General features: G+C 37.4%; 1 protein-coding gene across 3 annotated transcripts in view; it reads right to left on the bottom strand.

Annotated features, from left to right (window-relative positions):
- SUCLG2 (succinate-CoA ligase GDP-forming subunit beta) overlaps positions 1–16,677 on the bottom strand; it is a 243,557-nt gene that overhangs the window by 106,772 nt on the left and 120,108 nt on the right. For all 3 annotated transcript variants that reach the window (XM_032458113.1, XM_032458114.1, XM_014565671.2), the window contains 3 exons: positions 13,780–13,932; positions 12,397–12,486; positions 5,153–5,249 (listed from right to left, as the gene is read on the bottom strand). In XM_032458113.1, the coding sequence (XP_032314004.1) occupies positions 5,153–5,249; positions 12,397–12,486; positions 13,780–13,932 (340 nt within the window). The remainder of the gene's footprint in view (positions 1–5,152; positions 5,250–12,396; positions 12,487–13,779; positions 13,933–16,677) is intronic.

Here is a 16,677-nt window from a genome sequence, read left to right as displayed (position 1 = left end):
TGCAGCTTGTATAAAAGGAGCAGATTAATCCCTGAATACTGACTGACTTTTCTATGCTAATTTCCCCCTGTAAAATCCTTCCAAGTATACTTTCAGAACTGGTGGGTTAAAAATGGATTGTCTATGTCAACAGTAAGGCAACAAAATAAACTTGCTTGCTCAAACCTTGGCTTCTTCACTTAATAAAACAACAAACTATGGTAAAATGTATTTTTGGAGGTACTGAGCTTGGTTCAGATATTAAGACTTTCAATGTCACATTAATGAAACATCAATTCTATAGAAAACTCAACTTGAACAAAGGCCACTCTGTATACAAAGTGGGTGAAAAAACACACCTATTAATATTTATAAAACAATTTTCACCATCAAAAGCACATTGTTATATGCTTGATAGATTATACAAATGAATTTTCCTTCTGAACAAATATCAAAGAAAGCTGAGGTACTTATATTCATAGGGTATTTTTGTCATTTTGTTTAATGGTGTGAGATCCTGTGAACTGCTAATTCAACAACCTCGATGAAGAACATGACTGACAATTAGCAGCCTTTGACCCTAGAGTTTTAACAGAAGAAATGTGCCGCAGAATTAAAAAGAAAATACATTTCAGAAGGGAGACTCACACATAAATGAAACATAAAAGCAGCAGGAAATAAGATTGTCATAATTAGTTTGAAAAATAATCTGTCTTTAAGCAATGTATTGAATTTGATTTCTGATAAATAACCGTAACATGCTACTGAAATGCACTTCACCAAGATGGCCTTTAAAATGCTGATACTTCCAAGTTAGTCCCACTTTCCGTTAAATGTTGATGCTCCAAGAGTTGCCTACTTTTGAGAACTTTCCTTTAGCTGCTCTGAAAAGAGAAAATAGATACTAGGCGGGAGGGAGCTTCGGGGGAAGGTAGAGAACTGAGAATGTTCTTGAAAATAGAGCTTTGTGTATAAAGAGAGAAACAGAGAAACACCCACCAACAACATGGGCACTTGCTAACATAGAGCAACAGGGTGGTTATTTAGGGAAATCAATCTGAAAGGAAAAAAAGGAATTTGATGTGCCAGTTAACTTTAGATCACCCAGCCTTAATTCTCATAGAATCTTGGCCAGAAAGTCACGGTTTTAAATCGGGTTTTATTCTTTTAGCTTGGTGAATGGATTTGGGCTCCAACTGATAAAGATGTCTTAGAGCAGGAATTCTTAATCTCAGAATGACTGATGTGTTGGGTGAGATCATTTCTTATGAGGGGAGCTGCACTGTGCACTATAGGATGTTTAGCAGCATCCCTGGCCTCTACCCACTAGAAGCAAGTAGCATTCTGCACCCCAAGTTGTGACAACAATGGATGTTAACTAGATTCATCATGGTGATCACTTCACTACATGGATATAGACATAGATATAGATAAAATCACTGTTATATATCTGAAATTAATATACCATTATATATCGATTATATCTTAGTTAAAAAAAAGAAGTCTGTCTAGATATTGCCAAACAGACCCTGAAAGACAAAATGCCCACCCTCCCCAATGAAAAAACTGTTTTAAAGACACCAAAGGGAGGAGTCTGTGTGCAGGCAGATCTGGCTAAAAGTAGGACAAAATGAAATAGGACAAAAATCTCACAGTGGTATACAAAATAAATAAATGAATGAATGAATGGGTAAATGATTGAAAAAAACCACTTTGTTTCTTACTCGTTTACAGGCTTAATGCATTAAATCTGGCACTGTAATTGGACAAGCAAGGAAAATATTTCATTTCTCTCTGACTACTTAATGATTTACTTTCATTTCAATAAAAGTTAGACCATTCTAGAAGCCATGTTTTGACTCAGTGTCCCTTTTTCCATTGAGAAACTGCCTTCCTCCCGCACCATGTGGTTCCAGCTCTGTGAGTGGTCTACATGCAGACATGTGACCCAAGCAGTGCCAATCAGCATCATCTGAAAGGACTGTTTTTGGCTGCTGGAGGAGAATGATGAGAATGGGGAGCCATCTTTGCTGACAGGTCCAGAGAAGCTAGTTGACAAAGATGCTGTTAGAGGCAAGCAGGGCAGGAAGATCAGAGAATCCCTGATTCCCTTCATGACTTAAGCCAGTCCACTCCTTAAATTTCCCTGAAATGCAAGTAAAATAAGTGCCCCTGTTTCCAGGGGGCTTTTAAACAAAAACTAGGCTGCTGCTAACAACCATTATAATCCCAACTAAAAGTCACTAAACTACATTACAGTCAGTTGTGCCAACTTATATTCTTTGAATCAGATTATTAATCACATTGGGAAAAAAAAAAACAGTTCTTAGAGTCCAGTTCTTTCTCCATGCCAAAAATTCTCCATGGGTGACCTAGAAGCATAGATGTTATCAAGGCCAATGTAACTCACTCGACCATATGTCATCTATTATGCAAATATATGACAAGCCACCTGGATTTAAAAAAAATGTTCCTCATCAAGCAACGGAAAACTGAAGAAATTCTTTTACCAAGAAGTTGAATTTAGAGTAAGTTCAAAGTAAAACTTTTTAATGGAAAAAGTATGGTGTGATGCCAAGATTCTTAAACTTCTGAATTAAAAGAGTAATTGTAAATCAAAGTTTTAATGACCTTATTATTTTTTAACATTTCATTTATTTATTATTATATTACTTAATTATTTTATTTAGGGGGGAGGTAATTAGGCTTATTTTTAGAGGAGGTACTGGGGTATGAATCCAGGACCTCATGCATGCTAAGCATGTGCTCTACCACTCAAGCTATATCCTCCCCTACAAAATTTAAATGGAAAAGGTTATATGTTTTGCTATTACTGATCTAAATGAAACAATTTTAAATATTCTGATTGTAAGTATTATCAGTACTGCTAGGATGGAAATGACTGCTGTTACAGCTCCTAACTAAAGGATTGCTTTAGGGGACTATGACAATTTAGTCATTAATCAACATTTTCTAATTGGGTTTAATTTGACTAATGCTCATTAGAGTTATAAACCAACATACTCATTTAATAGTGATTATAATTCAACAGCTGAACTTCTATGGTACAATGAGCAAATTAATAGCTAAAGATAATTCTGCTCTTAAAAAATCACATAAGACATGTTTTAATGAACTGTATACATGGAATGTATTTTATAATGATTCTTTCAAAAAGGTTCAATAATTTTTCTTTCTCTTAATAATTAAGAAGAAAATTTTAGATTTCACGAAGTTTTACAGACACTCGTAAAGATTCTCACACCCCTGTTTCCTGCTGCTGGACCAATCTGTGACTGGTAACTTCCCTAAAAGTTCAGTGAAAATGTCATTTATATCCCACTCCATGGCTGAATTTCCATTCTTTTATTAATATGAAATAATCCAGATTCTTGTGCATATTAGTTTGAAAACCAATACATGACACCTTTAAGAACTTATACTGAACTTCCTCTCTTGGATTTAATTATCAGCCACTCAATGAAGCAAAAATTTTGACTGATATTCTCAAACTGGAGACTACTTCTAGATCACTCTGATGAAAGCAAATTCAAGAAAGCAAATTGTCCAAGAGACAAGGGTCTGAATCCCAGCTCCAGTAACTAGCTGCCCGTAGGGGAGGCACATTCATTTTGCAATCTTCTATAAAATGGGGATACCATGTTATTATAATGTATGATAAACAATAAAAAAAGAAGACATACAAAATTTATCACAGTGCCTGATGTATGAGTTCAAGAAAGTTTTCTTCCCCTCTCTACCAAATACTGATGATTTTACAGACAAATGCAATTTTTAAAATATTTAAGAATAAACGTAGCTTGCTTATAAATGACAAATCACAGAATTTTATCCAGTGATCACTTGTGTAAACCATGAAGTCTGTTAATTTCAATGGCTTCCTAAACATGAGTTCATTGCCTGTCCCAATCCGAAAAATTTTAAAAACAAACAAAATAAAAAAAACAAACAGACAAAAATATAAAATCTACACTTTTCCTAGACTACTTTAATACTATTTGAGAAGAACAACTACACTTTATGAGGGTCAGGGACTAGCTTATTTTGTATCAGACAATGGATGCTCACACATACACTAGTCACCTCATTCTGACAGCCACTCTACAACATAGGTATCATTTTTACCACTCTTGGATTTAAAAACAAAAACAAACAGGAAAAACCTGAGGCTTAGCCCAGGTGTTTGGCTGGAACATGGCAATCCCAGGCATCTCTGGGTTCCAGGCACATAATATTTTAGGTTTTCTGAGTCTGACTATACAGTCTTTGATATATGCTAAGGAGAAAACACTGTACCATCCATGCTGGTCCATAACATATTTGTATTTGAACTTAATGGGTATTTAAGAAAATCCTTATTTCTTGGCTGCCCACAACATGCTAAGCAGCAAGACACTGGAGTGGAAACATACTAAAAAAGACAAGGTTCACGGAATTTACATTCTGGTATCACTCTTCCTGTCCCCTTGATAGCCCACCCCTCACCCCAAACCCACGTATATTCTCAGGCTTTTGCTTTCAAATTAATAAGAACTTACAGAATACTTGCTGTATTCAAGACACAGTGCAAGGGTGGTAGGTGCTGAGATATAAGAGAGTTATTTATACTCTAAAAGTTATCTGATGGGTAGAAAAAAACCTTCCCCACAAAAACATCCCCTTCTCCAATCTGAAGGGAAAGCTGCTAAACCAAGTAACGGGAAGGAGTCTGACAGCAGGGCATTAGGGGCTTCACTATGATGACATCATTCAAGCAGGAGACATGGGGTGAACCTGTGTACAGACTTGGGCAAACTGAAACGCTTCCAACAGCTCCAGCTCCATAAAAACAGGTGCATTCATTACACTCAAGGGCTGTGGCTCCTGTTCCCACCTAAATTTTCACCACTGTAGCAGCAGTAAGGGGCCTGAAAAGTAGGAGGTGACGATGGATGGATGTTTCTAAATAAAACAAGAACTACTTTCCTCTCAGGCTTGGCATTTGGCTACAAACAAACTCAAGTGCTGTAATGTTCAACTGCATCACCTGAGCATTTGAAACTATTACTGAAAGAAAGTAATGCAAAGCTGCTGTTACAGTCTTTTGTACAATTTAGAGTTTGCATAAATAATCACATTCATTTGTTCTCTCTCTCTCTCTTTTTTTTTTTACCTTGTCCTTCTGGAGTTTCACCAAAGGGATTCACTTCCACCTGAGTAGCATCAATTTTCAGGAAGAGATTATACAGCTTCTTAATTTGATCTGCAGCCTAAATGTGATCAAGTGAAATGAAATTACATGAAAGCAGTAAAAACAAACAAACAAACAAACAAAAATTCATTTTGCTGGATTAATGAAACCTTAAAAACAGCAAGTTATGTCTTTATTTTCAGTTAGGTTTTCTGAAGGGAAAAACAGAAAAGCGTAATTATTTTAATTTCAACTGCTATTCATTAGAAAGAATTGCTCAACTTTCTTCCAGACACCAGAAAAGACCATTATCAAGAAAACAAAATATTTCAGTACAGCCTAAACATGTTGTTAATCTTTTTGAAAATTATCATGTCCCTATTAGCTAAGCTATACCGCAATATGAGCTCTAATCATTAATACAAACAAGCTTCATTTAAATAAAAGGTAAAAATGATTTTGAGAGTTTATAATGACTAGGTTTTCCTTATTATACTGGAATAAAACTGTTATTATATTCATCAATCCAAACCTATAATCTGTGAAACAACAATTACTGAATGTCTAATAGAAATTGTTGCAAAACAGGAGGATTAAAGTCCTACACAGCACAGTTACAGAATAGCACAGTTTAAACTGAAAACAGTTTGTCCCAAAGGCATAAAGCACAAAGAGCAAGAATATCCAACAGTTTCCCTGGTGCTGTACCCCTGACTTCATTTTTCTCACTCTGCTTGTAATTCACTCACTCATTCATTCTTTTCAACCAACATTTATTAATTGCCCATGTCACAGCAGGCTGGCATTGTGTGAGCTTGGAGCTAAAGGAAGACATCACGAATGAGGTGTGACACCGCCCTGGAAAGCTTGCACCTGCAGTGAACCCAGCCTGTGATGCAGCAAAGCAAGACTGAAATGTGCAAATCAAAGCAGAATGTTGGCTTTCAGTCTTGTGCTTGGCTCCATCTTATTTCCCAGCCATGGTTTTCCGCTTGCCACCTTTTTGCTCACTGTTTCTGTCCTGCATTATTCAGCCTCGGGTCCATTTCTGGCTTTTCCCCATCTCTACTCTGTTTATCAGGGGAGCTGACACTTGTACACTGAGTTTCCAAGGCTCCTGGGCCACCTGGCTTTAAGCTCAGTTCAGCCAATGTGAAGCAGCAGAGGGAGAAGGAAGGTGGGTGGAAGGGGAAATACCAAATATTTCCACCCTTCTTTTTCTGCCTGGGGCAGCATCTGCTCCTCTGCCTTTAGCTCCCACCAGGAGCTCAACTTCTGTAACCCGAAGTCCAGTAACACCACTGCCTCACTTTGTTCATTGAGCACACAGGTAGCAACAATTTTCTGTTGCTGTTTAGCTCTGTACTGTCTCTGTCCACTGTAAAACTCATCTCTCGTAGCACCCACGTAACCCATTCCCTAGAATAAAGTCTCACTGTGGTAAATACTGAGAGTGATTTCTTTGTTCCAGTACTGACTGAAGAACTCTTGGAGATGTACATAATTTGTGCTACCTTAATTTATCTTATGCATACGTGTAAATTTTCTTAAATCCTAATTTGAAACTCTGTGGACATAAACAAATATACATAATGAGTAAGACTGAGTATTTTTCAACATTAATTTTTCTTCTGGCTAGATAATACATGTATGTATGATACAAAATTCCCAAGGTACACAAAGGTCCCCCTCAGAACCTTCACCAGACTCTCCAGCCACAAAGCTCCCTATCTGTCTTCCTGCAGCACCCACTTGATTGATTGATGCTTCACTGAGAGATATAGCTCTACATATGTACATATGTACATTTTTCATTCATCTTTTTTAAAAAAACTTGGTTCTATGCCTTGTTTCTTTACTTAATAGATTTCAAAGAGCCTTCATCAGCAATACAAAGAAAGCAATCTTATTATTTTTTGGCTGCATAATATCTTATTGTATGGATGTATCATAATTTATTTAACCCGTCTCTTAAATAATGGCCATATGGCTTCCAGTAATTTGACATTACTTCAAATGTTGCCTTACTTATCTCTGTACATATATCATATATGTGACTAAACATCTGTAGAATAAATTACCTGGAGTGGAGCAAAAAGGGGGTGGCCATTTTAAATAATAAAAGATTATCTTAAATTGTTCCTAGTAGAAGATTTCACTAACATCCCCTCCTACAAACCAGCATCATAGACCGTTCTTCTACTCACAATCATCAGCTATCTGAATCTTTACCAAATGCTAGGTAAAAATGGGTGTCTCATATATGGCTTTAATTTGAATCATTCTTATGAATGAATTTGAGCATTATTTTATGACATTAAGAGACACCTATATTTCCTTTGCTGTGAATTTTGCCCATTTGTTCTGTTGAGATTTTAGTCTTCCTCACAGTAATTTATGTGAGGCATTTTTACATGCAGGAATTTAGTTCTTTATCTGATAGAAATTGTAAACATTATTCTCCCTTAGCATTTATCTTTTCCGCATGTTTTTGTTCCTTCTGCCAAATCAAAATTTGATACTAATAATGTCATTCTTTTCTTTTACGGCTTCTGGCTTTCTGTCAGATTTTTAAGGCCCACTATGAGAGTGTTAAAACAATTCTACCATTATTTTTTTCCAAAAACTCTTTTAAGATTTCCTTTATTTAATATTTACTTTTTTATCCAAATGGATTTTCTTTGAGTTATGCTGTAAAGCAGATAAGTGATTCATTCTTGCATTTTTTGGTGTGTGTTTTTAGGGATTTTCCAGGTTATTAATACGAGCTTGTAATGTGAACTGCATTGAGAGGCACACTGCCTACCCTGGACACCATAGCATTCACCATCCTTACACAACCTCTGTAGAGTCAACACTCAATAAATACTGGCTGAAATAATTAATTTAACAATAAGGAAAAACCATATAATAGAAATAACTTCTGGGTACATACACATATAAGATCTTATCCCAGCTACCTTAAAACTTTTTTTAAAATACGCATAACATAAATTTCACAATCTCAAGCATTTTAAGGTGTATAGTTCAGCAGTGTCAAGGATATTCACAATGCTGTACAACCAGGCTCCAGAACTATTCCTCCTGAAAACTGAAACTCTATACCCATTCAACAACTCCCCACCCTCCCCTCCCCCAGTCTGTAACAACAGTCTGCTTTCCAGCACTGTGAATTTGATGACTCTAGATAACTCATAAAAACAGAATGTCACGTATTTGTCTTTTTGTGACTGGCTAATTTCATTTAGCACAATGCCCTCAAGGCTCACCTACATTGCAGCCCATGTCAGGATCTCCCTCTTTTTCAAGGCGGAACAACCATCCCCTGTATATATACACCACATTCGGTGTATTCATTCATCTATGGACACCTGGGTCACTTCAAAACTTCTTAAGCCTATATTAACCCAGCTTAGCATGAAGCTTGAATTTTCTCATGTTACTGCCATTGTAACTACACATTAACACAGCATTTGGGGGCCATTCATTACTGTAATTGTTTATTATTGTGCAAAGATGGACTATAAACATTTTTTGGAACAGAACTAGATCTGTGCTGTAAGATCTACAAGGGATATATGTTATAAATCTATGTTGTAAAATCTACAAGAGAGAACCAGCCTAGCTTGGAGACAGAACGTGCCTTATTCCAGAGGCAATACACCAAATGACTATAAAGTCTATCCAGGCAAAACGTGTCAGTCTGCCCAGGTGTAATGATAGGAAATGGCAGGGCCTGTGGCAAGCTGAGGTTGGTTCCCCTGTTTTCGAAATGTGTCCAAATTTTAAAAATTGATTAAACACAAGTCAAAGAAAACATTTTGCTGGTTAACATGCAGTCAACCAGTTTGCTAGTACCACCTACTTCCTCAGTTGGTAACCCATGCTGTACAGGAAATTTCTTCCCTTTTGGCCACAATTAATTTACTTTAAAGTTATCTGTGAAACAATTAAAAAAATTAAATGCCTGAAATCAAATATCCTTGGGGCAACATGCATGAAACCCTGACATATTTATCAATGTCTTCAAAAATGTTTTAAGAGGTGAAAAAATTTTGAAAAACTTTTCCTGCATTCCAGAAACTAATGTCATCAATATTTATATACAGCTCTTAAAGCTAGCCAGAGGTGCAAACCACACCCAGAAGGGTCAGTGATCTTGTATTAATTTGGCTTATGGGATACTTTGATCAGCTTAAATCCTAGAGCCACATGCTGACAATTCATGGTGCCTATGTTTTCAGAAATTAATACTATAGATGACAATTAAGATATGCTTGAGGAACTTGTGGATTGTACTTATATTCGGCTTTCCATGGCTTAAGTCTTTTCAGCCAATTCTTGCTGAAAAGTTATTTTCACCAAGAATACATCCTTGGTAGGTTTTTATGCAAGGTGATGTTTATTTTCTGTTAAATCTAATATTAATACATCACACTTTAGAGACAACAGGCATGAGTCACAGGAAAGATATTAATAATTTTCTAAGAAAATCATTTTACATGTTGTTCAGCAATAAGTGAGGCGCCTCCAAAGGCCTAAACCACATCTGAGATGAAAATTAAGGAACTTTCACAGTCACATTGAATACAGGAGCCTGTGAGATATCAGTTCTTTACCAAAGGATCACTAATTGCTGACCCTTTAAAGAAATGTCTTTTCTCTGGTGCCTCTTCTGCTCACAGAACACCGGCTTTCTGTACTATTTCACTGACCCGCATGACTGGAGGAAGCATTGTAAGGCAGGAGTTTCCAAATCTGCAGCGCCAGCACAGTCTGCCCCGTGCTCCTGTGCCATGCAGTCCACGTTCTACTGCACTGGTATCATTGGGTGCCCCCAGATGAACACATTCCGACACAACTACAGCTGAGATCACCCTCTCTCTCTCCTTCACACCCCCTCTTCCTGTGCTCACTGTCAGCAGGCTGACCACTGCCCTGTGAGCCCCTAGGGAACAATGGTCATTTCTCATCACCTCTGTTCCCCAAGGTTCAGCAGAGTGAGCAGTGCCCAAAGGAGCTTGGTCCAATTTTGCTCATCAAACAAAGATTTAAAGCTTTTACATGTGATCTGCCCATGTAGATCACAATGAAAAAAGAAAAAAAAAGGTATTAAAACACTTTACTTTCCTTGCTATGTTAAGTTAAAAATATAGTGACAATATAGCTACTAATGACCCCCTGAGAATGTGCATGTTCTTCTTCCTTTCAGAGGTAACTGACTTAAAACCTAGAGTGTTTGGGGTACTGGGAAAGCATGATTCAACCATTTAAGAGCTATAAATAACTCTTAATTGTCTCTTACATTATGTTCCAGGGGGGAATCTTATGATGTACATAATACTATTATTGTCTTCTCTAGAACTCTCTGTCATGTTTACCTCCTGAGCTTTTAAACCATGTGGTCGGCAGATTTTGCCCACTCCAGTTTTATTCTCTGCCACTTACAGCTACTCATTCCTGACCCGCTAGGAATCTCTTCCAAATAGACATTCTAGATGTGATATTTCACTTATCCACGCATACAACAGATGCTTCTTGGGCATCTAATATACGCACCAAGCAGTTTGTTGGCAACAACAGAAGTGAGCAAGATCGACCAAGACCCTGACGTGGTGCAGATTAAGATCCAGCAAAGGTGACTGCACATGTCTGAGAGAAATACAGATGTGCAAAGGGATGTGGAGAATGTAAAAAGGGTTAGTGAGCACATTCTGGAGCTGACTGTAGGCTAGCGTAGCTAAAACAGAGTGACTATATGGAGACTGGCTACCTGAGACCACCACCCTATACAAGAAGCCACTTAATAAATGTCAAGTGACCAGCTGATGTACTTAGTGGCCTCATTCTCTGGAAGTGGAACCAACCACTGCAGCCCTTACCCAGGGATACTCCAGAATCCCCCTTTCAGCTTCAGCTCTTTGCCAGTCTCAGAAATGACGATTAATTCCTCTAATTGTCCAATGAATCTTGGCTCTTTCTGTCTCCTGCTGAGGTTTAGCCCCAGATGATCCTGTTCTCTACGACCATCTTGAACCTTCTGCTTTCAAAGGGAGACTTTCCCCCCATCTTCAATTAAGTGCTGTTCTTTCTTAATTTAAACAAATATTTTTTTAAGTCTTACTCTGCCTCACCCTTCTATGATTTGCCTTATTATGACCCTCAACCTTCTAGAGATAGAATCAATCAAAAGAAAAAGTAAAAGCAGAGGAAAAAAGAGTGCACAATCTACTGTTTTACTGGAAGAATGCTGCCCAACTAAATTAAAGGGAACTCTCTATAACCATTCTACAACCCTGGGACAGTACACACACACATGCACACATTAACACACACACACACAATCTGGAGTTACTGAGGTTGTTTCTCTCAATAACGGAGGAGGAAAAAAAAGTAGCCAGTAAGTTCTTCTGATTTAACTGTGAGAAGAGGAAGCCCGCCTATGTAGACATGCAATCAGACTCCATGGAAAGGACCAAGGGCAGTGCAAGAGTGTGATGCTCAAGACAGACTCTCTCCCTTGATAGCTCATTTTTTCTGTCTTTGAAATCAAGGGATATAATTACTAAATTGGCATGCTTTAAGCTATTTTCAGTGAAATAACACCTCTGGGCCATTAATATTCACCTCAAATGCCCATGAGCTATGAAAGAATATCAATTAGTTAAGCAATGTATATTATTAATAACCATAATAACTGACCTTTCCAGAGTACTGAACACACACTTTCACACATCCGTGTACTCAGTCCTCCTAACAACCCTCTCAGTTGCGGTTTCATCACCTCCGTTTTACAGACAATGAAACTGACGTTCAGATGGTCTGAATCACACACGTACTAGGTAGCAGTACAGGACTCAAACTCAGGCTTGCCTGACTCTACAGCCTGTGCTTCTAACAACTACTTGCTTCTTATAATTTATGTACTGGAGCTGCAATGCTGCAGAAAAAATAAACAGACCAACGTACATAGCAAAGTGTATGTGTCTGAATGCAATACACACTCTCACACATACACACCAATATATATATAAACACACATGCCATAAACTATCCTCTCTGGAACACCAGGGAAATACTTTTCATCATAAACAACTGGAGGAAAAAAATAGGCAACAATAAATTATCCTATTTCCTGGTAGTTACAAACATTAAAGGCAATTAAGTAAGTTCCCAAATGTTTTCTGAAACAAGTCAGACACTCTGGCATCCAACTGCTCAGGTACCTGGTTTTTCAAAGGCCCAAGGAAGCCTAGATTTTCCGCCATCCGCTGAGCTTGGCTCTCCTTTATCCCTTCAATAATGTCGATCTGCTCCTAGTAAAAAATGAATCAAATGAGCAAAATTCACAGAGTCAAATGAGAAGATTTACAACCTCAAAATAAAATGCTTAGTATTTATTTGCAAATGAGTAATTCAAGTATGGCACCTTTCCAGAGATCTGTGAGCTGCGCCACTGCAGTTGCCTATAGGGTATATTTTAATTAGCAGACCATCTATAAAACAGCCTTTCCAAAAACCATATAATTCTTCAGGGTGGCATGCTGACAAGACAATCGGATGCCAGTTTTCACTTTTAATTACTATACAGATGGCAATGATGAATATTTAGTCAGTTAATTTTTATGACATTTTTGGAAGGCTTCCAAAGTAAGTTTTTCCTGCCTAATATTGCTATTAAGTTTAGAGCTTGTCATATATAGGTTAAATATTACCTTATGATTTAAACAATCTATTGACGATGATAATTATTAATACCCTAGCTCTACAAAGGGTCATTCACTCCAAGATACTGAGCACTGTTCATATATACCATTTCATGTATTCTTTTAAAAACTGGAATGGCTTATTTTAAATCCTGTTAATTTCAAAAATGTCTAGGTATTATTGGTAAGCCAGCATGTAAAGTCTCAATTTAACTTCCAAGGTAGTGTAGTTAAATATGCAACATTAGTGAAAATATTTTAAAGCCTATCTCCAAAGTATTAGTTCCTTATGTGAGTGAAGAGGTTCAAGAAATAAAATTCTTGCTTTTTGGAGGGAAATAAAATCACTTTCTAAAAGAAATAATGAATGTTTCCACCAGAAATTTTTTATGTGATTTTTTTTGACCCTAAGAACTCAGATTTAAAGGAATGAAACAAACTGATAGACGCTGGGCCTTGGAAGGCTGCTACTTTACATCAACAGTATTGAAAGACACCAAGACAGTCTCAATTCACACCTGACTTTCTAGGAGAGAATTTCTCGATCATATGTACTGTTAAGTGCAGTAGAGTTAACAAAGAATAAATGGAAATATCACAGCCCTCTCTCATTGGTTAATTCTTGAGGCAGGCTGGGTGGAAAGAAACCAGGGAGGAAGAAAAGCCAGGAAAGAGGAAAGAATAAAGGGAGAGAAAAAGCAAAGAAAAAGGCCTTGAAAAGTACATACTTTGGTTCTACCCAACCTTCAATGGGATACCCAGTAAGAAAAAGGACTCAGTATCTTCATGCCTTAAATCCCAGAGACACACGTGCTGCTACCAGGTTCAGCCTCCATATTAAATCTTTAATAGCTTGTACAGCAACAATCAGTGAACACAGCATAGCGAGAAATCTAAACATACCTTAAAAATAAGTTCTGGATTCGAAGCTGCCACCTCTTCAATGTCGACGCCCCCCTGCGGGCTGCCCACAAGCACGGGGCCGTTGCAGGACCGGTCCATCAGAATGGCCAAATAGGTTTCCCTGGAAATGTCCAAGGCTTCAGCAACCATCACCTACCACATTAGTGGGAAAGTCAAATTAAGTCAGCATTAAATGGAGCCAGTTTCCACTTGGAGATCTATACAAAGTTGCTACACAAATCAAACAGCTTCATTTTTGGGCTCTTTAAACCCCGTGAGGTTTGAGAGTTCTGCTCTCATGGTGCACCGTGCCCATTTTCACCTCCTTAATTGATCCTGTTAACTTGTTCAAGTGACAGGTATTCGGTTTGCCTCAAGGAAGCTTCCCACTTTAATCTTCTTTTCTTCATTCTTGAGAAACCCTGACACTTAAGAAAAACTCCAGGGAAGCAGCTGTTATTTTAATTTGAGACATTAACAGTACATACATATTACTACACTGATTCTTCTCAGATTGCACTGGTGGAAAACCAAGTTTGGTTGCCAAAGAAGGATTCTTTTTATGGTATGTCTGATGCTTCATATGTTTGGATACTTCTGTCTCTTGGATTATAGTATCTTTATTTCAATTTATACTTCCTTTTCAGTTACAAACATAATATTTGCTTCTTCAAAAATAATGCAAACTATACTAAAAGTATATAAAGGAGACAGTGAAAGCAGCCCTCTGCTGCTCATACACACCCCATGGGCCCCAGCAGTCAGGGTGATCATGGTTCCGTACGGAACCTTTGTGATCATCAGAAAGAGCAGCCCCTATAGGAAGATGCAGTCACATGTCAGGACCACGACTGGGCAGGAGGCAAACTGATGGAAGGATTTCTTTCTCCACGTACTGCCTCAGCCAGGTGTCCTTTTGCTCTGCATAACCTCAAAAATGGCATGAAGCAGCCCTGCCAGGAAAAACCACCACAGACTTTTTACCTTTTTCCTCTGTGTCTGAGAGCATTACAGTCATGGAGTCATACGGCACGTACTTGAATGCCTTACACATACTTGAATGACTTTCTTTCATTTTGTTTTTACTCTTAATACTACAACTTGGATTGCACAATGTCTTCTCTCTTCTTTGTGACTATATGGTAGCAATACGTCAATACTTACTTGGCCAAGTCCCTGTCTGATAGACATTTATGTGGACTTCAGTGTTTGTAAAATTCTACTTCAGTGATTATTTCTGTACACATATCTTTGCTCAATTGTTTTACTATCCCTATGGACAAGGTATATAAAGGCAAAATAGATCAGTTTTAGATTTTTCATATTTAAAACTTTGATAAGTACTATTAAACTGCCCTGGAGAGAGAAACTGTCCCAGTTTACACTCCCAACAAAAAACAGTAAAAGATGTCTTAGATGATTTTTAAAAGACAATAGGAAGACCCACAAAGAATCAGTACTAGAAGTGAAAATAATAAAAGTACTTACACTGCTTTTCCTGAAAGTAGTTCAGTAACAGGGTTCACCAAAAAAAAAGTTATGGATTAAGTAATGTTAGATTTTAGCTACCCAGAAGTCACAAAACACTAATTTTTAAGTCATGTGAAATGGGATAAATATATGATGTCCTAGAAAGTTATAACGTAATGAATACAGAATTCCTTTTTTTTTTCACACACTTTTCTGGAATTTATCATTGGTTAAAAATAAAGTACTCTATAAGGGGCTTCACAGTGATTCTTTTGTCATAAACGGTAGCTCAAGAGTTTTTAAGAAATGTTTCCTGGTACACAGTGTTAGGATTTTCATAGAATTATTCTGATTTCGAGTTCACTTTCTAATCTGAACTAGTCTAGTGAACCAGATTTAATAACTTTCAGTAGTTATTCTGAGAAGGAACACAACATTTAACTTTTTAGGATAAGTGTCATTCAAGAGTCCTATTCTTAATCTTCTAAAGTGTTGACAGATGTGCTCTGCACTCCATCAAATTTCTATTTGTAAAGACCAGCTGCTGTCTCAAACAGCTCCTGCTCGGTAGAAATAACATATTACTCTTTAACAAAACTTTCCCAAGAAAATGATGACTATCAATAGATCATTTAAGAAATTTTATATACAGACCAGATTTTTTTTTGGACATTGTGATGCCCTTCATATGATCCAGGCTGTCAAAATACTTTAGGGGCTGTTATAGAGACAATCTAAATGGACTCCATGAATGCTCATGCCATGAGAAGCTCAGTAAGACACATTTCAATAATCTTTGTGGGTGACTGACACAAACAATGCCATCAACACAGCCTTTTTGTCGAGTCTTCCAGTATGGGAAGCTTTTAAATGCACTTCACCCTATTTGACCACTGACCCTGTTTTTATTTTGGTTTTTTGTTTGTTTTATTTTCCCTTTCATATGCCATGCTACTTAAACTGTTGCGTGTGGATGACTGCCAGTGCACAAACTATCTGTAACAGGATCGCGATCAGATAAGATTAAAAGTATACTCAGTTTTGAACTTATCTCACTGCAAAACAGTAACCATTACTGGCACCGCATCAGGGAGCACATGATGAGTAGCACTGTCACACCTCCCTGACTCCTATCCTAAGGAACACACCACAGACACATGGGTACAGGCTTAGGAAAAAAATATCCAGTGTGTACAGAGATATATAACGTGCTTAAACAGTTTCTCGAACAAACTTAGAAATCTAAAGTTTCTATAATCCAGGGACTTCTGATTGATGTCCAAGATTCCATAAGTTTGAAAATGCATGTTCCTTAAAGTTGAATATAACGTTTTCATTACAGAAATGTGGTAATACACACATTACAGAGAAAAAGGGCAAAACAATATATGGTGATTATTTCTGCGTGGTGAGAATAGAAGGAAATTT

Source organism: Camelus ferus, chromosome 17, assembly GCF_009834535.1.
Source record: "Camelus ferus isolate YT-003-E chromosome 17, BCGSAC_Cfer_1.0, whole genome shotgun sequence".
NCBI lineage: Eukaryota > Metazoa > Chordata > Mammalia > Artiodactyla > Camelidae > Camelus > Camelus ferus.
This window is presented reverse-complemented; position numbering and strand designations above follow the sequence as displayed.